This window comes from Juglans regia, chromosome 13 (genome assembly GCF_001411555.2).
Source record: "Juglans regia cultivar Chandler chromosome 13, Walnut 2.0, whole genome shotgun sequence".
Classification (NCBI taxonomy): Eukaryota; Viridiplantae; Streptophyta; class Magnoliopsida; order Fagales; family Juglandaceae; genus Juglans; species Juglans regia.
This window is the reverse complement of record NC_049913.1, coordinates 31,872,240-31,898,152: the sequence shown is the minus strand read 5'-3', so window position 1 is coordinate 31,898,152 and position 25,913 is coordinate 31,872,240. Positions and strand designations below refer to the sequence as shown.

The window sequence follows — 25,913 nt, the reverse complement described above, 5'->3', positions numbered from 1 at the left end:
TAAAGAGTCATTCTATATCTATGGCGGGGCTTGCACCAGCATCTGACTGGCTCCTGCCCACTCTAACGTGTCCTGTTACTGTTCTTTCCTCTCTCTCTGGGTTTTCTTTTGTTTTTTCCTAAGTTTTGTGGCCAACATGATTTTTGACTAAAGACCAAAAGGCACTTGTTCCAAATTCGCTACGTTCAATACGTGTTCCTCCCTCTGCCACGGAAATTTTTAAGATTTTCTTTTCTTTTTCTCTTGTGATGGGAGCATAAAAGAGGTAGGCAGCTAATAGTCTATAGATTTGACACCTCGGAATGATTATTATTATTATTTATTTTATTTTTTTATATAAAAGACAAATATCATATTTATAAATTATGTTTAAGTAGTGAGTTATTTTTAAGTATTTAATAAATAATAAAATAATAATAATAATAATAATAAATAATAATGAACTGTTTAGATACCACACTAACCTAAAATGATATGTAAAATGACAACTAATATATATATCAAATATGAGAAATGTTTTGGATTTTGAATTCGAGATTCAATAAGTGTTTTGAATGAAGTTTTTTTTTTTCTTTTTTACTTAGTGATAAAGGGAATATTTTTTAATGATATTATAATTTTTTTTATTTTTTTAAAAATATTTATGATGATTAAAAAAATACATAAAAAAAAGAAAATAAAAATAAAAAGTGAAATGTGCTTTTCGGAATAACTATTCGGAACATTTTTTCGAAAAGTGTAATGGTGCTCATCAAACATAGACAAATAAATTACAGACCAACATCCAGCAATACTCTAGTTAATACAACATCAGATAAGTATGCTATAATTGAGTTGTATTATCGACTTTGTGAGCATGTTTGTTAACAAATGTGCAACTTCATTACTTGTCCTCCAACATGGTAAATGTCACTCTCCGAAAATTGGTGAAGAAGATGTTGTATTTCGACAATAAGCAGAAAACGTTGGTTCTTTGGACTTAATAGCGTCAAATCACATGTGAAGAATTTTCTTCCAAGATCAACCCAGAAAAACCCATATGGAGAATCATCTTTTAACCCTCTCAAATCCACCAAAACTTCAACATCAAAAACTCTCATTTTCTTTCTACTCAAACCAAACAAAATCACCTCAGTATCATTCCTTAGAATAACTCCAATTCCAATTGAACATTTCTATATTTTCAAATTCCCCAAGAGAAAGTGAGGAAAAGTGAAACTATAGGCATATCAAGTTCCATCACAGTCCACAACAAGTCAACAAAACTAGTTTCAGCACATAAGAACTGCACTGTTCTGTTAAATATATGAATCCATACCTGATGAACAATGGGGCACATACATAGAGCGTGAAGAATATCTTCAGCCTGTACATGACAATGAGTACAATGACTATTTTCCACCACATTTCTCTTCAGCAAATTGTATTTAGTAGGCAAACTGTTAGAACATGACCTCCATGCAAAATTCCATAACTTCTTCCAAAAAATCAAATTATCTTGTGAATGTGGACTAGTAGCTCGCCCCATAGCAAATTGATACCTATATTTTACAGAATATTTACCAGCACTGTTACCACCCCATAGAAGCTAATCAACTGACCAAGAATGAAGAGGAATCTGTAAAATCTGATCAACTACATAACGAGGAAGAACCTGTCTAATCAAATTAGTATTCCAAGATCGGGAGTTTGGGTGAAACAATGCATTCACTGTAGCATCCGAAGTTAACAAAAGAGAAGTAGCAAGAGCATAGTGCTTTAACTCGGTTGTAACCCACCTATCTGTCTAAATATGAATTGAGTTGCCACTTCCCACCCGCCATTTATAGGCCTTTCAAAGGATATCCTTGGCTGCAAAAATACTCCACCACACATAAAGAAGAAATACATCCAAGTTGTGAGCGTTAAAAAGTAGTATGTAGAAAATATTTTGCCTTAAAAACCTTAAGCAGCAGAGATTTAGGATTATTAAGCAATCTCCGACCTTATTTGGCCAAAAAAGAAAGTTAAAAATCTCCAAATTACGAAAGCCAAATCTCTCGTACAATTTTGACTCACATATCTTTGACCAACTAATCCAATGTATTTTATGCTTATATGCATGCTGTCCCCATCAAAATCTTGCAAAAATGCTAAGTTGTTTGCGTCGTTGGAATCCATAAGAAGCCGTCTGGGGTGTCCATCTGCTGAAACATCATTTTATCTCCAGAATTGAAAGAATTCCCCATGGGATTAAAATTTTCAAGACTTTCGTTCGTCGGAAATGAATCGGTATTTTGTTCCGTGAAATTTTGAACATCCAATGACGCACCATGAGGCATTGACGAAGAATATGACAATCCATAAGAGGTGAAAATCTGATCGGCTGCACCAGGGTTGTTGCACCACCCGGCGTATGTATCAGATTTCATGAGCTTCGTGAAGTTTTCCTCCGAATTAAGGTTCCTCGTTCTGTCAAATGAAAGCTAATTCTCCATCTGAGCTTTTGAAGATGCCCAAAATCCAGGTCAAAACGAAGAGACCTATAAATTGACAGTACTGATATGAAACCATAAAAAACAAGTGCTCAGTTTTCCTGTCAAAGACAAAATTTTCCCAGTTCAAACATACAAAACCAGCACAGCATGCCCACGATGAAAAATACCCTTTTCACTACTTTTGTATGTCGATACAGACAACAAATGACTACAAAATTTAATACAATATTGAGAATATTTTGGAAGTTGAATTGAGCTCAATTCTTTATAAATAATAATAAATTAAATAGTGGAGTGAGTTATATGAGATCTATTTAAATTAAGTTTAAAATGTATGTATATATTAAGATGAATTTAATATTTTTTATGAGAAGTTGAAAAAAATTATGGATCTATGTATAAAAACGTGTTAAGTTGAAAAAAATTGTGAATTCTACGTGTAAGGATGATTTGAGTTAAGAGGAGTTTAATAATTTGAAAATTGAGACTGTATTTAGATGTTAGACTCAATTTAAAATTAGACTAAACTTAACTGAGTATTCCAATCAAATCCAAACTAAATTAATTGAGTTGAGCATTTTCAATTCCATGAAAGCAACATAAATATACTTCATAAAAAACTGATAAGATTCCGATAGAATTCACGTCTACCATCAACCACCACAAACTGATGCAGTAAAAGGTCCCAATTCTCAATAAGCATTAATCGACAAAACCCATTTTAGATTCACTCCCTAGTGCATAGATGTGAGTATGTGGGTGGAGATGAATTGAACATGAAATTCAAGGCCAAATTCAGATTTTCCAGATAAAAAGTAAAATTTACACAATCTTTTTAGTTAGTTCGAAGGTATGGTATATCGGTTTAATAATTTGAGATATAAGTATGGGATAATTTTTTACCTTATAAATATGCTAATTAAGAATGCTTTTTCACACGCATACCTGCGTATCTATAGTTGCTATTCCGCCTGAAAGATGGTTTTTATTAACAGAAAATATTCATAGTAGTCTACTGTGCACAGCAGTTGCAGCACACTTAATATTGTAGGTTAAAAAAAAAAAGAAAAAGAAAAAAATGATGCTACGTAAAATGTAAGGAGAGTGTAGACTGATGCGTAGGCAATCTCTTTTATTAATATATGAAACTGACCCACTTTTCTTTTCATTTTTTTTTTCTAAATTAAGGTAAAATTAGGGGGACTGATTTTGGAAACACTGCTGACCAGAGACGGTAGCATTGGATTTGGAATAGTTACAAGCGGTGACAACGGTGAGAGAGAGAGAGGGGTCAATGATGAAATTGTTCGATGCACACTGTCACCTTCAGGACCCAAGAATATTGAGTCGGGCACCACACCTGATCGCCACAGCGTTTGACGCTGGCGTTGTTCGCTTCGCCGTTAATGGAGTTTCCGAGGTATTTATCGACTACGCACGCACCCCTTTCATTCTTTATCTCTTTCTTATGATGAGGGGTTTTTCTAGTAATTACCATATTAGCTTGGAGCTCTTCAAGTCGTGGTTGTGGTTGTTGTTGCAGAAAGACTGGCATTTGGTGAAGCAGATGGGTGAGAAATATACTAGTGTAATCCCATGCTTTGGCCTCCACCCCTGGTAAGTTTGTTAACTTTATTATTTAAATTGCTCTCTTTTTAATGCCAATTTTGAGTCTTTTCTGTTGTATAGATTAGCAGCCAGAGTTTACAGGCGAGGTTTTGATATAACGTGTCATAGAACCTCTTAGCAGCTTTGGACCAATTGTGTTATATCAACGGCATATGTTTCTTGCTTTTACTCGCGCGAAACTTCCGCACCTCCCCTGTGCCTGATACTCTTTAAATTGCAGGTATGTTGCGGAGAGGACACCCAACTGGTTCAACACGTTAAAAGAGTGCCTTGAGAGTACTCCCTCTGCTGCTGTTGGAGAGGTCAGTTTTTCTCTCCTGTTACTCCCGTTCCCTTGGTCACTTAATGTGGTTTTAGGTGTAACTATAGCTTGCCTACGGGAGAATCCATCCTCAACTTGCATTTGAAATTTTTTCCTCAGATTGGGTTGGACAAAGGTTCACGGGGAAAAGAGATTGATTTCTCGGATCAGGTTTTACTATCCCAATTCCTTGTTTCTTAATGCTTGTAAATTTTTCTCTCTTCATGGGCTCTGATGTTCCTGTTATGTTCACTCATGCGCCATTCATGAGTGGTTTTATTTTTTTTGGTTTTTGGTTTTTGTTTTTGTTTTTGTTCTGATTATCATGCATTGGAGGGCCAATCCCATGTCAATGTTAGGCATCCCAGGGCCAGTATCAGTCCCTCCCCGACACCATAGTGTAGTATATGGATTGGTATTTGATAACTGTTATTTATTACTCTACGTATAAGGATGATCTGCTTTTCTAATTAGTAATAGTTAATTTGTAATTGGATCAAACTTGTACTAGTGGTGTACAAACTTTCCTCTTTGTAATAATTAGTGATAATTGGGTTTAGTGATTATCATAAACCTTTCTTAGTTTAGGGTGCAGATTTCTTATGGAAGTTCTTGGAATTATTTTTGCATTTAATCAACCCCCTTTAGAAAGTTCCTGCATAATTATAACCTATATTTGCTAAAGATGCACATGTTATCACTCATCCCCTTCAAATTTCTGAAATAACAAATATTCCCTAAATAAGTAATTTGAGGGTTACCTATAGCTTCCAATTCAAGTGAACAAATTTTTTTATACTGATCTTGGAATGCGGATGCAATCATTTTAGTGCTCTTAAAAGGGTCAATACTAGATTTTCTTTTTCTAATTTAAGAAAGGGTTTTTCTCAAATTCATACCCTTCCCCCTTTAAAAAAGGAAATTCCCTCATCTCTTTTTGTCCCTCTATGAACTATTTGTTCTTGTTTCATCTCCAATGTTTGTCTCAAAATATTTGTTGGATGAGTAAAACTATTGTTTCTTTGTTTTTTTCCCCTTTACTAGTTGATAGAATGCGTATGGAAAATGCTAAATGTATTTAAGAAAAACTTACAAAAAGCTTACTTTTCCACATGTTAATTATTGATATGCTGAAAATCATGAAATTTAAAATTAAAAAAAAAAAACTAACAAAATGAGTATTGTAAATAAAAGTTTAAGTAAAATTGTAAGTACATGTAGCACTACTCTTGTTTTAGATGGTTGCTGGAGTGTTAGTAGAGTTTTTTTTTTTTTTTTTTTCAGATTGATGTTTTCCGGCAACAACTTGAACTTGCAAGGGAGTTGAACAAACCAGTATCTGTCCATTGCGTTCGGGCATTTGGAGATCTTCTTCAGATAATGAAGTATGCTTCTTCATGATATTTGTATCATTTTTATGTTTTTCTCGAAGAATATTATGAGGAAATTAAGCCCGTGTGTGGGTTTGTATTATGAGAATAATAGGCCTGAGTTTTATGGGGTAAACCAATTTCAATGCGATGCAAAGAGATTATTGCAATCCAAACATTAGGTTCTGAGGAAGTACAGAAGTATAGAAGAGAAACACCTATACAGAGGAACTGAGGAAGTATAAATTACTTGGACAGGGTCTCATGCATTAGCTTTCTTCAAGTCAAAACTTGTTACCATCAATATATCACTCCCTGAGATTGAGTAGCACTAGCTATCTCAATTTCAAATACCAAAGTGATGGGGTTTTTCTTCAGTATAGCATAGATCTCTTACATTTTTTGACTTTTGAAACTGAGCTAGCCAGTGATTTTGCTGTATCTTGCATTCATGTTACATCCCCATCCCATTTTCTAAAACTCAATGTGCTTTTGTACAAATTTTTTTTTTTTTTGATAAGTAAGAGATAAACTTTATTGATGTGAATGAAATAGGCATGTACCTAGTACACAGGAAGTATACAGTTGAACATCTAAATACATTCTAAGAGCGATGAACTAAAGATAAGAATTCATGAATATCATCCCCATTTAATACAATAGCTGAAAACCAAAGCAATAAAGTATGCAGAAAAAAATTCTTCTGCTCCATCATTGTTCGTTCCTTGTCTTCAAAGCAACACATATTCCTTTCCGTCCAAATACACCACATAATACACAACGGAATCATTCTTCAAACTGCTGCCACTTGATGACTGCCCTGCAATTTTCTCCAACAACCCATCAACTCCACCACCCTCCTAGGCATTACCCAAGCCACACCGACCCGTCGAAAAATCTCATCCCACAACCCTCTTGCTACGTCACAATGCAGTAAAAGATGATCTACCGATTCTCCATTCTTTCTACACATGTAACACCAATCCAGCACAACACATCCTCTCTTCCTCATATTGTCCGTGGTCAAGATCTTTTTTTTTTTATCGGTAAACGCATCCGTGGTCAAGATCTTCCCAAGGGCGGCATTCTAAATAAAGAAAGCAACTCTAGAGGGCACTCGAGACCTCCAGATGTTCCTCCAAGGGAATGAGGTATGGTCCTGTGAAATCAAAATTTTGTAATACGCATTTATTGTGAATTTCTTGTGATCCTGGAACCTCCATTTCAAGCTATCATGTTGCACCATAGTAGACCCTACAGAATGTAGCAAGCTGAAAAAATCTGAAATCATAGATAATTCCCAATCATGAATATCTCTATTAAACAGAATATTCCATTGATACTAACCATGAGCAAATAATCGCACATCCGCCACAGAAACCTCCTTATTAACTGCAATACGATATAAAGCTGGAAACACCCTTTCCAATGCATGATCTCCACACCACACATCCCGCCAAAAACTGATTCGGTTACCCTCACCTGCGACAAAACGAATATGATTTACAAAACTAGTCCACCCCTTCCTTATAAACTTCCATAGCCCCACTCCATGCCCCCCTTTCACTTCTTTAGAACACCAACCACCCCAAGCAACACCATATTTAGCATCTATAGTTTCTCTCCACAAAGAACCCCCTTCCAAATGATATCTCCAAAGCCATTTCCCCAACAACACTTTATTAAAAGTTCTCAAATTACACACACCCAACCCCCCATACTCAACTGGAGAACATACTGTCTTTCAATTAACCAAATGAACTTTCTTCTCCTCCCCTAAGCCTCCCCATAGAAATGCCTTAAAGAGTTTTTCAATTCTATTCACGACCCCTGCAGGCATAGGAAAAAGAGAAAAAATAAGTGGGAAGGTTTGTGAGGGTACTCTTGATAAGAGTGAGACGACCCCCTTTCGATAGATACACCATTTTCCATCCAGCCAACCTTTTCTCTATCTTCTCTACCACCCCATCCCATATAGCTCTACTCTTGAAAGTAGCACCTAACGGAAGACCCAGATATTTCATTGGGAACGAGGACACCCTGCAACCCAGAAGACTTGTTAGATTGCGTATATTAGGGACCACACCCACCAAAACCAACTCAGACTTGTGAAGGTTCACCTTGAGCCTTGATATTGCTTCAAAATAAAGTAGTAATGCACGCAAAGTTTGGACCTGACTTCTATCCGCTTCACAAAATAACAGAGTGTCGTCTGCGAAAAGGAGATGTGAAATGATACAAGGGCTACCAGAGCCATTTCCCACCTGAAAACCAGATAAAAAACCCCCACTAACAGTAGCCTGCACCATCTTACTTAATGCCTCCATAACTATGACAAAAAGAAAGGGAGATAACGGATCACCCTGTCGCAAACCCCTCGAGCTATAAAAAAAGCCAGCAGGAGTTCCATTAACTAGCACTGAAAACCGGGCCATTGAAATACAATAACCCATCCAAGAAATCCACCTATCTCCAAAACCACACCTCTTCAACAAATACAAAAGGAAATTCCAGTTCACATGATCATAAGCCTTCTCCATGTCTTGTTTGCAAAGAATACTTGGACTTCCCTTCCTCAATCTAGCATCTAAACACTCATTTGCAATGAGCACCGAATCAAGTATATATCTCTCACGAATAAAAGCATTCTGAGCCCTTTGGAGGAAACTTCATGGCGTCAAAAATCCAGAGCCCTTTGGTTGAAAGAAGGTGATAGGTGTACGAAGTTCTTTCACAAAGTGGCTAATTCACATCGGCGTAATAATGTTATCGAGTCACTCCAATCAGGTTCTGAGGTGTTTTCTTCTTCTCCCGAGTTAGAAAACCATATAGTACATTACTATGAGACTCTCCTCACAGAATCGTTTCCTTGGAGGCCGAAGCTTGACGCCTTGAACTTTGAGGCAATTGACTTGCAGAGTGTGAGTATTTTGGAGAGACCTTTTGTTGAAGAAGAGATTTATAAGGTCTTATCTAGAATGGCTAAAGATAAAGCGCCGGGGCCGGATGGTTTTTCAATAGGTTTTTTTCAAACCTGTTAGGACATTGTGAAAGGTGATGTTATGCAGGTCTTTAATGAATTTTATTCTCTTCAAAAGTTTGAAAAATCGCTAAATGCGACTTTTATTGCCCTCATCCCTAAGAAACATGCGGCAGTGACTATTGAAGACTTTCGGCCTATAAGCTTGGTTAGTAGTGTTTATAAGATTATCTCGAAGGTTCTTGCTAACAGGCTTAGTCCGGTGTTGGAACAAATTATCTCCAAGTCTCAGAATGCCTTTATTCGTGGGAGACAAATTCTTGACTCAGTACTCATTGCAAATGAGTGCTTGGACCATAGATTATGGGAGGGAGGATCAGGTGTGCTGTGCAAGCTTGATATGGAGAAGGCATATGATCACGTGAACTGGGAGTTTCTGTTATATTCACTTGAGAGATGTGGTTTTGGGGATAGGTGGATCTCATGGATGCGTCATTGTATTTCAACCACCCGATTCTCAGTTCTGGTTAATGGCACACCGGCTGGATTCTTTGACAGTTCGCGGGGTCTGAGGCAGGGAGATCGTCTATCTCCTCTTCTTTTTGTTATAGTTATGGAGGCTTTAAGTAGGATGTTGCAGGCTGTTGTTGGGGAAGGGTTTTTATCGGGCTTTCAGGTGGGCAACGGTGCTAGTGGTCCTACTATCATTTCACACATTCTTTTTGCAGATGATACGTTAGTTTTTTGTGAAGCGAATAGAAGCCAGATCCAAATTCTACGAGCACTGTTACTTTGCTTTGAAGCAGTGTCGGGGCTAAAAGTGAATCTAGGCAAGTCTGAGATGGTTCCTGTGGGTGTGGTCTCTAATATCTATACTTTAGCAAGTCTTCTGGATTGTAAGGTTTCTTCTCTCCCAATGAAATATTTGGGCCTTCCGTTGGGAGCAACTTTCAAGAATAGAGCTATATGGGATGGGGTAGTGGAGAAGATAGAGAATAGGTTGGCTGGCTGGAAACGAGTGTATTTGTCAAAAGGGGGACGCCTCACTCTTATCAAGAGTACTCTCACTAACCTCCCCACTTATTTTTTTATCTCTGTTTCCTATGCCTGTAGGGGTGGTGAACAGAATGGAGAAACTCTTTAGGGCATTCTTATAGGGGGGCATGGGGGAGGAGAAAAAATTTCATTTGGTGAGTTGGAAGACTGTATGTGGCTCAGTTGTGAATGGGGGGTTGGGTGTGTGTAACTTGAGAACCCTTAATAAAGCTTTATTAGGAAAATGGCTTTGGAGATATCATTTGGAGGGGGGATCATTGTGGAATGATGTTATTGATGCAAGATATGGTATTGGGCTGGGTGGGTGGTGCTCTAATGAAATGAGAGAGGGGGTATGGTGTGGGATTATGGAAGTATATAAGGAAGGGGTGGCCATGCTTTGCAAATAAAATTCGTTTTGTTGTTGGTGAGGGCAATCAAATCAGATTTTGGAGAGATGTGTGGTGTGGAGAACAGGCACTGGAAAGGGTTTTTCCGGCTCTATACCGTATTGCAGCTAATAGGGAGGTCTCAGTGGCGGAGGTGAGGTTATTTTCTCATGGTACGCACCAGTGGAATATTCTATTTAATAGGGATTTCCATGATTGGGAATTACCTAGTGTCTCAGTTTTTTTCAGTTTATTATATTCCACGGAGATTCCTATGGCACAACGAGATAGTTTGAAGTGGAGGTCTAATAATCACAAGATATGTACAGTCAAGGCGTATTATAGCATCTTGACTACACATCTTGATAATACCCCGTTCCCTTGGAAGAATATTTGGAGAGCTTGTGTGCCTTCTAAAGTAGCTTTTTTTGTTTGGAATGCTGCTCTTGGGAAGATATTGACTACGGACAACTTGAGGAAGAGAGGTTGTGTATTGGTGGATTGGTGGATTGGTGCTATATGTGTAAAAAGAATGGAGAATCCGTGGACCATCTCTTATTACATTGTGAGGTAACAAGAGTGTTGTGGGATGAGATTTTTCAAAGGGTTGATGTTGCTTGGGTTATGCCTTTGAGGGTTGTGGATTTGATGGGTTGTTGGACAAAGTTACAAGGCTGTCAACAAGTGGCAGCAGTGTGGAAGATGATTCCGTTGTGCATTATGTGGTGTATTTGGACGGAAAGGAATGCGAGGTGCTTTGAAGATACGGAACGGACAATGACTGAGTTGAAGAATTTTTTTCTCCACACACTAATGTGTTGGTTTTCCACTATTGTTTTGCATGGGGACAATATTCATGATTTCTTGTCTTTAATTTATCGTTCTTAGAATGTATTTAGGAGTACTCATGTATACTTCCTGTGTACAATGGTTATACATTTTTCATTCATATATATAATATCTATCTTTTATTGATAAAAAAAAAGAAGAATAAAAGCATTCTGAGGCTTGGAGATAATATTTTCCAGCACTAGACTGAGCCGATTAGCAAGAACCTTAGAAATAATCTTATAGACACTGCTAACCAAACTTATTGGGTGAAAATCCTCAATATTCGACGCCCCATATTTCTTAGGAATGAGTGCAATAAAGGTCGCATTAAGTGATTTTTTAAACTTTTGATAAGCATGAAATTTACTGAACACCCGCAAGACATCACCTTTCACCACATCTCAACAAGTTTGGAAGAAATCCATTGAGAAACCATCCGGACCCGGCGCTTTGTCCTTAACCATACCAGATATGACCTTGAAAATCTCATCTTCCTCAAAAGGTCTCTCCAAGACACTCACAAGCTGCAGATCAATTGCCTCAAACGGTAAGTCATCAAGCTTCGGCCTCCAAGTTGTTGATTCGGTAAGAAGAGTCTCATAATAATGTGCAATATGACTTTCTAGATCAACGGAAGAAGATAGCACCTGAGTACCTGAATGTAATAGCTCAATCGCATTATTACGTCGATGAGAATTAGCCATTTTGTGAAAAAACTTCGTACACCTATCGCCCTTTTTCAACCAAAGGGCTCTGGATTTTTGTCGCCACGAAGTTTCTTCTAACAACAAAACCCTTTCCAACTCTGCCACAACCGTTACTTTCCTCAATAACTCCTCCTCAGAGGCCCTTCCCAATAATTCCTTACCCTCCAACTTCTACAACTCCTCCATCAAAATAGACTTTTGATTGTCATTGTGACCAAAAACATCCAAGTTCCATTTCTTCAGGTCTTGCTTTAGAGCCTTCAGCTTTCCTGCAAAAATAAAACTCGGAGTGCCACTAACCTGGTACGAAGTCCACCAAGTTCTCACCAACTCTACAAACCCGTTCACCTTAAGCCACATATTCTCAAACTTGAAATACCGGCGACCCCAATGAATGCCCCCACAATCTAAGAGAATGGGAAAATGGTCTGAACTGACTCTATCTAACCTTTTCTGACTTACTTCTGGATAGTGGGCTTCCCATAACGGCGAGACAAGGAATCTATCCAATTTCGACCAAGCACGGCAATTAGACCAAGTGTACTCACCACCCACCAAAGGGAGGTCCATAAGATCCATATCAAAGATGAACTCAGAGAATTCCACCATGGCCTGAGTGTGCCGATGATGCCCCGATCGTTCACTAGGAAAACGAGTAGTGTTAAAATCACCCCCCATACACCACGGCACATCCCATAAAGAGTGTATTCCCGCCAACTCCTCCCACAACCGTCGTCTATCTCTATCTATGTTGGGACTATAAGACCCTGCAAAAGCCCAAATCCACCCATCGCTCACATTTTTGAATAACACCGAAACTGAGAACTCTCCAACACACTCCTCAATTGCCTCAACCACTCTTTTATCCCACATTAATAACACCACCTGATGCTCCCTGAGAAGCCAAATAGGACCAACCCATATAAGAACATCCCCAAATACTATGCACAAATCTTCTATCAATAAAACCCAACTTTGTTTCTTGCAAACATATCACATCACCCTTCCACAATCTCAATAAAGCTTTGATACGAAGACGTTTGTCCCTATCATTGAGACCCCTTACATTCCAAGAAACAATCTTAGGCTTCATTAAAACTTAACTTTCCCCTCTCTTTTGATCTAACCCTTCCATTACTCCCATCCTTAACATCATAATTGATGGAGCATGTTTAGCGTTTAAGTTCCCTATCTTGTTTTGTAGCTGATTTCGAATGACTAGCTTCAATAGCCACAAGAAGGGCCATAAATTGTTCCTCATAACCTCCAAAAGAGACCCCAAAGATTTTCTGTAACTCCTCTACCTTTTTAAAAATCCAATTCATTGAACAACTCCCATAATCACTGGGAGGGAGTGTACATAGAGGAGTAAGAACCCCCTCCTCCCCCACACTGTTATTAGGGAACAAAATCAATTCCGAAACACCTAACTTATTTATTTCACCACTTAAAACCATATTATTAAGAGGAATATCATCCCCAGAAAATATCTCATCAGGACTACTCATCACCAAAAGTGGAGAGACACACGGAACCTCATAAGAAAATGAATTCTCTCTTTCCCGTGTAACCTCCTCACCGCAAAAAAACTTCTCTCTTTCCCGCGAACCAGACTGCTCGTGCACAGCTATAGGACCTTCGTCCACCATACTTAGCTCCGAAGGCCCATTCTCCACCAATATTCCTGGAGACGAGGACTCAGAGGTATTTCTCAGACTCTCTAACGCTATTGCCTCCACCAAAAACTCCCCCTCCTCTAAATCTTCCTGGCGGAGCTCTGTTACCGTCTCACCAGAGTGGTTGACCGAGGTCGTCGGCAACTTCTGTGCCGGAAGGGTTGCCGGTAATGAGCTTATCGGCAACTTCTGGCCCTGATCCGATATCTCGGATCCGAAACACTTCCCCGATATCTGTGTCGCATTCTCTACCAGCGTCGTCGCCTCCGCCGTATGGGCTCCCACCTCCGGCGAGATTGTCTGAGACAACGCCGGTAGCGGCGGCTCGGCCTCACCCCCCGAAGGGCCAGCTTCCTCCTCTTGGAAGCGATGGCTCGTCTTCCTCCAGAAGGGGCCAACTTTGTTTTGGTCCTTACTGGGTCGAGGCCTAGTCTCAAGTCCCGTGGCCCAGACCCTGGCCCGAAAGTCTTCCTCTTCCCTTCCCTGGCCCACTCCCTTTCCCTTCCCCTTAACTATGGACTCCCTGGCCCATTGGCTTCAGCTTCCCATTCCTGACCCAGGCCCAACTCCCTCATCCCATTTAATTCAACGCACCGTTTTATCCATCCCACTTTATTAGTTAGTTCACCCAATTGCATCTCCAGATCGCATAGAGCCTTCAGCACGTTTTCTTCTTTCAGTGCAACAGGAACTCTGCCATCACCATACCGCAACTGATCATTACCCAAAGAAGTGATAGGACCTTGCTTCAGCAGACCTACTTTCTCTGCCCAGTTCTCGTCTCGAGTCCTCTCCACCTCCCTGCTACCACGAAGAACATCACTGTATGATCGGAGATTTAAATTTGAGGAGTCGTGGCTGGTGGAAACAGTCGTGAACCACCACCATTTCCAACTTCCTTCAGCACCACCATGAGTTTTTTCCAACCCACTCTATCCCTGTCCCTGGTATGAAGATGAAGTTCCGGCGTCCCCCTCCACCATACTCCACCAACGCCATATATTCTCCCCTAGAGTTGGTGCAGCGTTGAGCGATGTATCCCCTATCCCCATCCCTGTGGGCAGTGTAGAAACCCTTTCCCTCCCCCTTCAAGCACTCCTCCAGTGCCTTGTAAAACCAACGTACTGTCCCCAACCCCAACATCATCTTTTTTACCACTTTCCACCCCTTCTCTGTAAGGCTCACGAACCTCCCATCCCGTGACACCTCGAACAGTTTTGATTCAATACTAATTCCTTTTATGAAAGTCATATTTTACCAGAGCAAAACTTCAGCAATGGTGCAACAAACCAGAAAATCTAACTACTCACCTCAACCAGAAAAAAGGAAGACAGGATCTCAACTAACAGCAGAAAGAAGAGAGTAGTAGAACAACTCCCAATTAAAAAAAGGAAATCCAAAAGGTGGATGGCTGCTATAATTCTCCATGGTAGTTAGGACACATTGACTTGGAACCAAACCTCCACATGAAGGCATTCATAACAATGTGCAAATTTTTCCTCTATGTACATGCTTACTACTTCCAATATTGGTTGTTTACGCCAAAATTACCTTTTGGGATGGATGTTAACAATTTTCCTGCTTGGGTCAGGGGTTTTGACATTGGTTTAAGGTTAAGGATCATGTGCTTTGGGATCTTCTAATATATGTTTTTGGAAAGGGTTGTGTGTAACCTTAAAAGCATTGAACTGCTTAAGAAATGGAGCATGATCTATTTTTCGAAATGAGATCTTCAGTGGGCTCCTCATTGATTCTTTGACCCCTTGTTTCTTTCTGCATCTCTGCCATGGTAATTTCAATAATATCATAATTTATCTAGGTAAAATTTCCCTGCGCTGTTCATTTCTTGATGTATCTGTAGCTTGTACCACCCCATTTCTTACTAGAACTTGTTCTTTTTCCCTCATAATTGTATGTTCAGATCCATAGGAAGTTTTCCTGCTGGCGTTATTCTTCATTCATACCTAGGATCAGCTGAATTGGTACCAGAATTTGCCAAGCTTGGTGCTTACTTTTCATTCTCTGGATATCTTATGTCCTTAGAAGCAAGGAAAGCAAAGAAAATGTTAAGGGCGGTAAGTTGATATAATTCCAGTTTTGCCTACTAAAAGAAAGAAAAATTAAGATCGAACAATTCCAATAGCTTTATTCTTTTTTTCAATTGAAAATAAAGTAGGAAGGCCAATTTCCTTTTGTAGGTACCTTCTGAAAGGATTTTATTGGAGTCAGATGCACCTGATGCACTTCCAAAGTCTGAACTAGATTCACTGTTTATGGTTGACGGAGACCCCTCCATCCCTGAAGAGCTGCAAGGCCAAGGGGGGAAGTTTTCTTCAAATGATGGCAGTTCCAGTAATTTTTCTTATGCTGTAAGAGATGTGTCAACACTGCCAAAAGACACACTCAATCATCCAGCAAACATTCAGAATGTGCGTCTCTTACTTCACCCCCATTTCTTTCCTTTATAGTTTGAATGGTTAATTTACTTTTTATAGGAATAGGGTAAATCAATTTTTTAATTCTTTTTGTTACTTGCACCTTGAGGCATTTAGAATTAGTGAGAATTGCAAGGTTGTAAAGAGACAGTCTTTGGTGCTATTTTAAGTTTGAAACTACAAGAAATTTTGGACAAATAGCAGATCAGAGATTCATGAAACAGGACTTACTGAGGTAAAAAGGGAAAAATAGAAGATAAGAAGAATAGGGAGCAATCTTTTGCTTAAAAAAAATCATTTGCTATTACCAGGGGATGTTGGATAGATGGTATGTAGAAAACTACAAATTGACGTTGTTTACTCTCTCTCTCATTGCCAGAGCTTTGTGGAACAACTTATTTCGGCAGAATAGGGTTGGCTTAGGTTATGCCTATATGGATAGTAGAAGTAGACCCCTTTGCGAATTGGATATGGTTATATGGGAGCCCACAAATTGCTGCAGGATGGAAGATGATACCTACATGGGAGCCCACCTTGAACCATGCTTAGAAGGATGGTTATTACACCTTTTGCACTTTTTAATAAAATCTTCTATTACTAATAAAAAATCCATATCTGTCTCTCTCCCCTCTCTCACTCTCATTCTTATTAGTAGATAGTAAGAGTCTGTGAAATTACTCAATGGCAAAAAGAATTGGCCTAGCAAACCTGAATTAGTTGAATGGTAAGATTAATTTTTGGCCTATCACTTTACTAAAGCTAAGAATTGGCGGGGCAAGGTCACAAATTGTATCCTATTTGAAAAAGTTTCATAGCAGCACAGCTTACATAAAACTTCACTAAAGCTATGCTGATAATGAATAAAAAGATCATGCATTGAAACTAGGACATACTTCACTTAATCAGAGTACTTGAAACAAATTGCGTATATTCTTGTAAAGGATTTCTACAAGTGCTAAGCCTGGTTTTAGGTGTTAATTAACGGGACAGTTACGGGCTTTTAACATGTCTAGTGCGGTTTACTGATAAAAAAAAAGTTATGGGCTTAATGAATTTTTTTTTTTGTTGGTAACGAGAGCTCTTAGATAATGTATGATACTAGGCGTGCTTTCACTTCCCTTTCCGGGTCATAGTTTTACATTCTTGTACATGCTTAGGAGTGCTGCTGACCCTATGCTATGGCTCATGAGGCTAAAAAGTGTATTCTTTGATCGTCTCCAGGTACTCGATTACGTAGCATCCTTGGTTGATATGACCAAGGAAGAACTTGCAGAAGTTAGTTACAAGAATGCAGTACTCCTGTTCTCTTATGATGGTTCAAAAGTACTCCAGGAAAATTAATGCAGCTTTTCAGATGTAGAACGGGCAACAAAGTTTTTTATTTTTCCTCTTTGTGTATATGTTATCCTCAATTATGTAATACACATACCGCCCTTCATGATTATTGTAATAACTTGTTCAGAACTTCAAAAGAATCCAAGTAGTTCTATATTCTCAATAACTCTGTAAACATATTCTAATCTAATATTGGACAATGATTGTTTTGGTGTGGCCAGGAATCACATGCTTTATGTAATTTCATTTATTCAGGTCTAATTTTGGATATTTTTTTGCACTTTCAGTTATTTGTTGGCTGGAAACAGCATTTTGGGGAACTCATAAGGGGTTCTTAGTTGTGGAGCTCTAAAGTAAATTTGCTAGGGTGAAGAAGACCCATGTTACGCTTTTTATATAGGACGAACTGCTTTAATTGTGGATGCTAAATGTATGTTTTAAGAACTTTACTCGTTTAGGCAGTGAGTTTTAATTGACAATTGTATACTCTTACTGCTCAGTAAGGCAGATTAGTGCTTTAGTGCAACAGGCCGGACCTACCCTTTTATTTTCTGTCTGGATCTGGATTTCATCAGAAAAGAAAAGAGATACGCTAGAAGGGAAAGGGACCTCAACACCCATAAACAACAAATGCACTTGTGGAGATAATAAAAACTAATAATAGGCCCGATCCAATGGTCAATCACCATAAAGGTTGTTATTGGGATATAAGTTAACTATGTTAGTTTAATGAGAAATGAAGAGTGAATAAATATGAGATTACATTGAAAAGTCGAGAATTCATTTTGAAAAAAATGAGTAAATATAAGACCTATATTAAAATTAATTTTTTAATGGTAAACTCAATTGATTTTTACAAAGAGTGTATGAAGCTTGTATAATCTATGACTATATTTAGTATTACTTATTATCATCTATAATGATTTCAACAAGCTGCAATTGTAATGTTACTAATTTTCTTAGAGAATTGATTTCAGATGCCGCACATGTTTTTATTTGAAATGAGGTAATATCTTTTCTTATTAACCTCTACTTTTGGGGCAATAAATTAATTTTTTTATTAATCTTTACTTTTGACGGAAGAATACCTTTTGCAATTAAGGAATTTTTGGGTTACAAAAATGAAAAAACCAATTACTAAGTTTTGATTACATAGTAATTACATAATTTTGATGCCTATAGTAAATATCCTAAGCAAGTTTTTTGGAAGTTGATGAACAGATGACTAAGAAACCTCATTCCCTGCTCCATACATAATTTGCTAGTCCATCAGCAAGACAATTTGCTGATGGGATGGTTCCTGCTAGTTGGCATCGAGGTCGACGACCCTAGACTCGCCAGGATCCAGCAATTTTAACTTGTTTGTTTGTTATTATAATTGCTATTCACATTGTGAACATTTAAAGCTAAGATATAATCATACAAAGACTACGTAACCTGTCAGATATTAAGAAGTGCTGAATGCAAAGAATTTTCAGCAGCCAGCTTGTACAGTTGCTGAATTCTTTCCCATGTGTGATTGGCAGATTGCTTAGACAACCTTCGTAGTATTCTCTTGGTTTTATTCTTCTTCTCCACGTCTTGAAGAAGAGACTTAAATTTGCTGGCTGCAGGAAACCAGAACTGGAACTTTTACCTATAAACATTTAAACAATGGAATGGTCCCGAAACATTTACATAGCAATTCTCATGAATCGGTGAATATTTTTAGTCACGATATGTACATAATCTGTCACTCCGTTTCTGTTCTATTGAAGCCTTGGCATCATGGTGGACCGGTGGTAGTCCTTCCATTCATTGCCATTGCCATTGCCATTGCCAGCAACTGTTGTCATCTCCTCTCTCTTAGGAGCTAAATTTCTGTCTCAATAAACAGAGATGAATCCATCAAAGCAGCAAGCTCAAACGTCGTCTTTGCTGACCACCCGAGTTCCACTCTTGGAGAGAAGTAGGTCTTTCATTTCTCTGAAACTCCTGAGCTCTTCAAGTGCATCAGCAGTCTTTCGAGGCATAAAGAATCCAGATGCTGTAGGGACTCCTCCCGCAAGTTCAGTCTTCATTGAGTGGGATGAGTAACAACATGAATCTTGGCGCAGAGGAGGTGCAGTCCTCAACATGTGAACAAGGACACCAACGGCAGCATCTTGTGATTTTTTAACAATTGGCAATGACTGTGAAGTAAACTCGGAAGCTTTTTTCCCATCAAAATTCTGACTGTTCACCAAAATTTATAAACAAAGTAAAAACATGATACTAAAGCTTTAAGTCATGCATATTTGCAGAAGGGCAATGCAATAAACGTGAATGCATACCTAAATCCTAAGACAAGGCCAAAAGAGAGTATATTACATAATCACAAACTCAATCACAATCAACAAATGACGGAAATGGATTAATTTCAATAAGTAAACAAAAGGGTTTAATAGTTGGAAACAACTCTAGTCTTGATGTGTCCTCAAGTCCATAAGCTAGTCACCAAAGTACAGTGGTCACTTTTATTCTTCCTCAGGAAGATTAGATCACCAAACAGTCAATACCGAAAAAACCCCAAAGATCCACAACTAGGAATAGTACTTGCTTGATATTTTGAACAAGGATAGCCATGGATGTTGCTAGTGCACTGGCATTCCTCATGAACACTTAGACAAGAATAACTAGACAATTGACAGATGCTTGAAGGTAATTTATAAGCTGACACTGTTGCCAGCACTTGGCAAGTGAAAGATAGAGAAAGTCAAACATGTCATCTGTGATACCCATTTTGATAAATGATAAGGGTATGTGGTGTATGGGTTTCCACATTGTTTGGGAATGAGAAATCTTGCTTTTTCTAATGTTCCAATGGAGCTCCAATTGTTTCGTTGACTAGTCATTTTGACGTATAGATCATGTGACTTGCCTTCTATTGGGACGTTACAAACGGTATCAGAGTCTATCCAAACAAGAAATGTTGGATAAATGATAAGGGTGGGTGGTGTATGAGATTCCACATTGATTGAGAATGAGAAGTTCTTGCTCTTTATAAAGTTCCAATGGGGCTCAATTGTATCAATGACTAGTCATTTCGAAGTATAGGCCATGTGGTTAGGCCTTCCATTGGGGCGTTACATCATCTCTGAGTTGTGGCTGCATCATGGAGCAAGAAGCCAAAGTGAATCCCATGTACAGAGTAGGAGCAGATACCTATGCACCTGGAAGGTGCACAATTATAGTGACTGAAACGAGGAACCAATGGGGGGCTTTGTAGGCTTTGTGTAGACTCAATATATGCATGCAAGGAGTGGGGAGCTTTTTTTAAGAGCAATTTGAAAACCACATCTGACAACCCTGTACACTAGCGCTAACAATAGGTATGACTGTAAGTGTCTTGACAATAAACAACTTCATGATTAGAATCCAATCATAGAACATCTCTCTGCATCCATTCAGAAGACTTAGCTTTTGGTGTTTGTTAGTTATGGGTATGCAAGCATCAGAATTATACCACACTAAATATCACCAGGGAGATGGTAGCTGAAGAAAGAGAGGGGAGTTTGGATGTTGTTTGACAATTGAAGGGTAGTCTTTAGTCAGAACATAACTGTTTCAATAAAGTAAACCTAATGTAACCAGATGTGGATACTTGCGAGCAACTGCATCAAGGCCGAATAAAATTTGAGAAGTACTAGATCTAGAAAGAGATCTTACAAAAAAAAGTTTACAAACAGACATGGCTGCATGATCTCTTTGTAGACAACATTTCTTTAACAGATGAGAATTCAAAAGAATCCGGGAGAACTCTAACAAGATGCTTAAAAATGAATAGAATACACCCAATTAAATTCTAATTCACCATAATGACTGCTTCTATATTTTGATTACATTCTAGACAAAAGTCGTGTCTGAACTAAGATATGATTTAGAGCTCTATTCCATCTACAGCATGATTTTGATACCATAAATTGACATATAAGCAACCACGAAGACCATTGCCAGCAGCCAAAAGAACAATCTGTGCATGATTAGTATAAGAAGAAAATAGTGCAGAATTTTGCACATTATTTTTATTTGTCGATAAATTGCAGCCAATAAAGAGAGACCTATTTAAACAGCAACATTGGAGGTTTAGTTTTTCCAATCAAATGACTCTAGCATCATGAACTTCCCATCAATAACTCTCACCTCATTTGTCCATAAAGGTAATTGGCTCTTTCATAAGATAATTTGAAGATCCATGATGGCTGTTTTCAATAAAACATTATAGAGCATTGGCTAGTTCTGTCTATCTTTCAAAGTATTTATTCACTCTTTTAAACAAGAAAAACAGTAAATTTGGGAACTAGATAACAGGCCACCATTGCAGCCATCAGGTCAGTCTAGACTCTCTTGAAATTAAATGACTCCCTAGTCCACACACACACACACACACACAGAGACCCAAGGAAGACAGGCAGACACCCACACATTATTGCCAAATGAATGAAGATCTTACCGAACACAACTAAGGCAGTTTGTTACCATCATAAAACGCACATAAAGATTGTGATATAATTCTTTTCATATTATATTATTTAGGCCTTTGCAATCAATCATACTTGAGCTTCAAAACTCCTTCCCAGAGAAAGTCCCCAGTATGTGTAGTGACCAAACAGTTCTAGAAGCTGGAAGCCTAGTTGTCAACAGTTGAAGAACAACAAATCTAAGTGCAAGCATAGCAACTGGGATAATCAAAGCATAAAACCTGTGAATAACTAAGACTGCAGACATCAAGCTCGATACTAAGACTGAAGATTGCTAACGAGTTCATTTATATCTATAATTACGAGGTAAATTTACATACCTGACTTGAATATCCAATGTATCAACATCATCAACATCAAAAGGACATGAAAAAATATTATCATCTAAGTCATCCTGGAAAGATAATCTGCTGGAGCTTCTAGAAAATCCAATACGTGGTGAGCCACTTGAAGATAACAATCCTGAGAACCGCCCTGAATCATCTTTGCTATCTCTGATCATCTATGCAACACATAATAATGGGTCTTATCAGATAACCATAAAAATAAAAATTGAATTTCAGGAGTGGGAACATAGAACTAAGAAGTATCTTAATTTGAAAATCAGGACTACCTTCTGGCCAGCATAATGATTCTGCATCTCTCCAGACCTTAAAGACTCTATTTTCCTAAAAGATGGAGTTCCACAAGGAGACTCCTGTGATGAAGGATCAGTCTTTCTGCTTCTGGGAGATAAAGGTGGGAGAGAAATTCTACTTGGATCAGAATAATTGGGAGAAAGGTATCTAGAATTCCTGCTTGCCATTGAAAGTGGTATACTTACAGGAGCAGTTTCTGGACGTACACGTGTTCGCATAGGATGATTACCAGTGGAGACATATGATGGAGAAGACGGAGATGGAGATGGAGAGAATGGAGGTGAAAGCTGATAACCATCATAACTAATAGTCCTTTGATGGATTGGCATTCTATAATTTGGAACTCTATTACTATATATATCAGTAGGTGGAGATGGGCAGTCATATGGCAAAGCAGATGGGCGATATGCAGGTGGAGATCCAACAACGGGTTGATTTTGTGCAGAAAAAGCTTCTCTGTGGAAGCCACTTGTCCAGCTGTGTGGACGTTGAAATGGCACAGGAAATGGAGCTCGTACTGCTCTCAATGGAAAGGAAATAGCACGAACACCCTTCTCCAAAGAGGGAAAGAACCTCAGAGGGTCGGTGTTGGGGCTACCAACATAATCTGTAATAATCTTTGGTGGCAATGAGGTTGAAGGCTCAAGGTTAAAGTCGGTTAGTGTTTTATGGTATGCCACAGATATGCAAAGGCGGCCAGGGAAGGCCTCCACATGATTGAAACTGTGTTCCTCCATCATTTCCTCGTCCACCCTTGAGAATGGATCACCAAATGAAGGCACCTTGTAAATGATGTCAAAATTATAAGTCTGACTTGATCTACTTAGCTGCCGGAAGATCTTATATGCTGGGAGAAGCCTCATTTGTGAATAAAGAGCCCGTAAAAGTATTATTGACTTCTTGTATGCTTTCTTGTATAAGGCAGAACTTTCACGAGTTTGAGCAGCCACAACTCGTGGATTTTCATACTGAACAACCCACCTCTCTATAACTGTCTCAACAGATCCCCCCATTGATTTAGAACCTTCATGAACCAGTATTACATCGATTATCATTGGCTCCATCAGATTTCTGTGCCAGAAACTCAAGTTATCCAGAGCTGCAGGACGGTCACCTAATACTAAGTTGAACCATTTGTCACTCTTTCTCACATGAGAAGCCGATGACAGGTCCCCACTACGACCATGTGGACGACGAGAAGGAACCCTCGAGTCCAGAATAATGTGTAAGCTCTTTAATAGAAATTGGGAAACGATTTGTTCCAGTTTTCCCGATTCAGGCTGAGAATTACCCTGCAAATCCATCTTACAACAAAAATATGTCTAACTACATACCCATTTCCCAATCCCTCTCGCAATGCATTTCCTTCGCAAGCAATCCCTACCCAGGAAGCCAATCTTTGCCAAGCTTACCGAACTTGGTTACAGACAACAAACATGAATACTCGATATTTTGTTTAAAAATTCAATAACATGTTCTCACATATTCACAGATCATAAGAAAATAATGTAAAACAAGCCGAGCAAATGTTTTGTGTACCTCGGATTCGAAAACGTTGATGAATTAAATTAAAAAAAAAAAATCACCCTGAAAAGAAGAGAGCTTGGAAGCAATAGGTAAATTCAAGAAATGTTCTTTACGGTGCAAAAGCGAGCCATACAGCCAGAGCTACCTAATACCTAGACAAAGCAACAAGTCATTGATAAATAAAAAAGAAAAGAAGAAAAACAATATCCATATCAATATATAAACAAGATTAAATCTTCAGAAAAGAAACGAGGAAGCCCACTAATGATGGATGCGAAGAAATTAGGCATGAAAACTTTAAAAAACAACAGATCAAGGACTTGGGTCCCAGAAAAATCAAGATGATAAGGATTTTGGCAGAAAAAATAGAAAGATAAGAAACTTACTCAAAGCCAAAGGGAACGATGAAATGAAACTTATCCAACCCAATTACAGGCTTAATGTAGCAACAATTTAAGGATTGCGTAGAGCGCACAAAGCCGTGGAGTATGTCCTTATTTTTCTATTGGGGTAATAGAATTCCATCGTGGAATGAAGGTGGGCGCCGTCTGGTTTCAGCATCAGATGGAAAGACACGATTCCTTCCTCACTTTTCCATCCAATTGCTGCAGAACTCCAACACTGTACGCGACATAAAATATATAGACATAACTATTTTTAATGTTATATAGAAAGGGAAATACAGGACTTGCACGACTAAATAAAATGAGTGATTTAATTATTGGTGGGAAATGCCATATAAAAATGTAGAATATAATCATAATGCAAAGAAGGAAAATTCTGAAGGAGCAGGGAAAGTTATGTAGAGAGACCCATAATAAGATAATTATGTGGGCAAAGCTGGCCTAGAAGGGGAAAAAAAAAAAAAATCCATTTTTTAATTTATCGGACCTAATGTTTTTCAAATAGATTAAGCGAAACTTAAATAACTAGAACTTGAATAACTAAAAGTATATCTAACATTAATTTAGGCCTAGTTTGTTTTCAGGAAACTTCTCAATTCATCTCATCTCATCTAATCATTATAATTTTTTCAAATTTCTATACAAAATAAAATAAATAATTCAATTTTTTCAAATTTCAAAATAAATATAATATTAAAAAATATATTATAACAATATTTTATTTAAATTTTAACTTTTATTTTAATTCATCTCATCTCATCTACAAAAATAAACGAAATCTTAGTTAAAATGCAGATAAAAATTCAAAAAGATATTGTTACTTAATTTTAGCAAAGCCCATATTATATTGAGTGATGCTACATTTACCGAGAATCCTCACCAAACCATAATTTTTTATTTTTGCTTGTTCTTTAAACATTTTGAAAAAAATATAAACAAATCATAAATTTATTAAAAAGTACTTACTTAACCATTAAGGTAAAAAAAAAAAAAACTCAATCAGTGAGTTTTGTCGATGAGTTTTATAGGTGGGAGTAGTGTTTTTCTATTGGATTTACATTTTTGCAAACAAACGTTGTATGTAAGGCAATTTGGACATGTTGGGTCTATTCCCACCCATTACTGTATAAATTGAAACCCAGAACTCTTTATTTTTCACAAGAGGAAGTACAGAACTAGGCCAATCATCGACTTCAACCAAAATAATGTATTGAGCCTAGGGCTGGGCCTTGGCCCTTTGGGCCTAGAACTTAAGAAAAAAGAGTTACACCCACGCTGATACTGGTAATCTTGAGGCCACCACAATCTTTTATACTGATAGTCATGTCTGTTATTTAGTGGTTAATATAAGTGTGATAATAATTCCACAGTGCTTAGAAGCAAAGTTGAAATAGAAATATGAAGTTCATACTCTTTTTAATGATTCCATATTATTTGAAAAAAAAAAAACGTAAATTCAATTTGTGATTGCAAAATGAAATATAATTTTTAAAGTTAGTTACGGTATTTTTTCCTAAAAAATGTGCAATTATTTGAGGGAGCTATTCAATAAAAGTTTTAACTTGGTGTTTTTTTTATGTGAACTTTTAACTTTTTTAGGTGCTTAAAACACTTTTTTTTTTTATCTTTTTTATTTTTTATAAATTTATCAAACATATATTTTTTTCTTTAAAAGATGTT

The 25,913-nt window shown here is 37.9% G+C and overlaps 2 protein-coding genes across 5 annotated transcripts; one reads left to right on the top strand and one right to left on the bottom strand.

The window, feature by feature from the left end:
• The first annotated feature begins 3,665 nt into the window (after window positions 1-3,665).
• Window positions 3,666-17,426, top strand: LOC108996608 (uncharacterized metal-dependent hydrolase YabD). The gene is made up of 8 exons (XM_018972593.2): window positions 3,666-3,897; window positions 4,021-4,094; window positions 4,327-4,408; window positions 4,528-4,578; window positions 5,692-5,792; window positions 15,317-15,470; window positions 15,594-15,824; window positions 17,052-17,426. Exons 1-8 carry the CDS (start codon window positions 3,772-3,774, stop codon window positions 17,169-17,171), a joined length of 939 nt encoding a protein of 312 aa, XP_018828138.1. The 5' UTR covers window positions 3,666-3,771; the 3' UTR covers window positions 17,172-17,426.
• Window positions 17,427-18,579: 1,153 nt separating this feature from the next.
• LOC108996590 (autophagy-related protein 13a-like) lies at window positions 18,580-24,467 on the bottom strand. 4 transcript variants are annotated; one of them, XM_035684266.1, is made up of 4 exons: window positions 23,705-24,467; window positions 22,278-23,643; window positions 21,985-22,166; window positions 18,580-19,379 (listed from the first exon to the last, which is right to left on the bottom strand). In XM_035684266.1, the coding sequence occupies exons 2-4, from the start codon at window positions 23,604-23,606 to the stop codon at window positions 19,067-19,069; spliced, it is 1,824 nt and encodes a 607-aa protein (XP_035540159.1). In that variant the 5' UTR covers window positions 23,607-23,643; window positions 23,705-24,467; the 3' UTR covers window positions 18,580-19,066. The 4 variants fall into 4 exon arrangements, with proteins under 4 accessions (XP_035540159.1, XP_035540160.1, XP_035540161.1 ...); XM_035684267.1 differs by having other exon boundaries at window positions 22,278-23,647; window positions 23,709-24,467; XM_035684268.1 differs by having other exon boundaries at window positions 22,278-23,981; window positions 24,216-24,467.
• Between the last annotated feature and the right edge of the window lie 1,446 nt (window positions 24,468-25,913).

Excerpts from the sequence above, each read along its gene's own strand:
- LOC108996608 (XM_018972593.2), top strand. The coding sequence starts at position 3,772 with ATGATGAAATTGTTCGATGCACACTGTCACCTTCAGGACCCAAGAATA. Across the intron at positions 4,095-4,326 it reads TGCTTTGGCCTCCACCCCTG|GTATGTTGCGGAGAGGACAC; the intron begins GTAAGTTTGTTA and ends TTTAAATTGCAG. Across the intron at positions 15,825-17,051 it reads ATCCAGCAAACATTCAGAAT|GTACTCGATTACGTAGCATC; the intron begins GTGCGTCTCTTA and ends GATCGTCTCCAG.
- LOC108996590 (XM_018972568.2), bottom strand. The coding sequence starts at position 23,606 with ATGGATTTGCAGGGTAATTCTCAGCCTGAATCGGGAAAACTGGAACAA. Across the intron at positions 22,167-22,277 it reads ATCATTATGCTGGCCAGAAG|ATGATCAGAGATAGCAAAGA; the intron begins GTAGTCCTGATT and ends TGTGTTGCATAG. Across the intron at positions 19,380-21,984 it reads ACATTGGATATTCAAGTCAG|TCAGAATTTTGATGGGAAAA; the intron begins GTATGTAAATTT and ends TTTGGTGAACAG.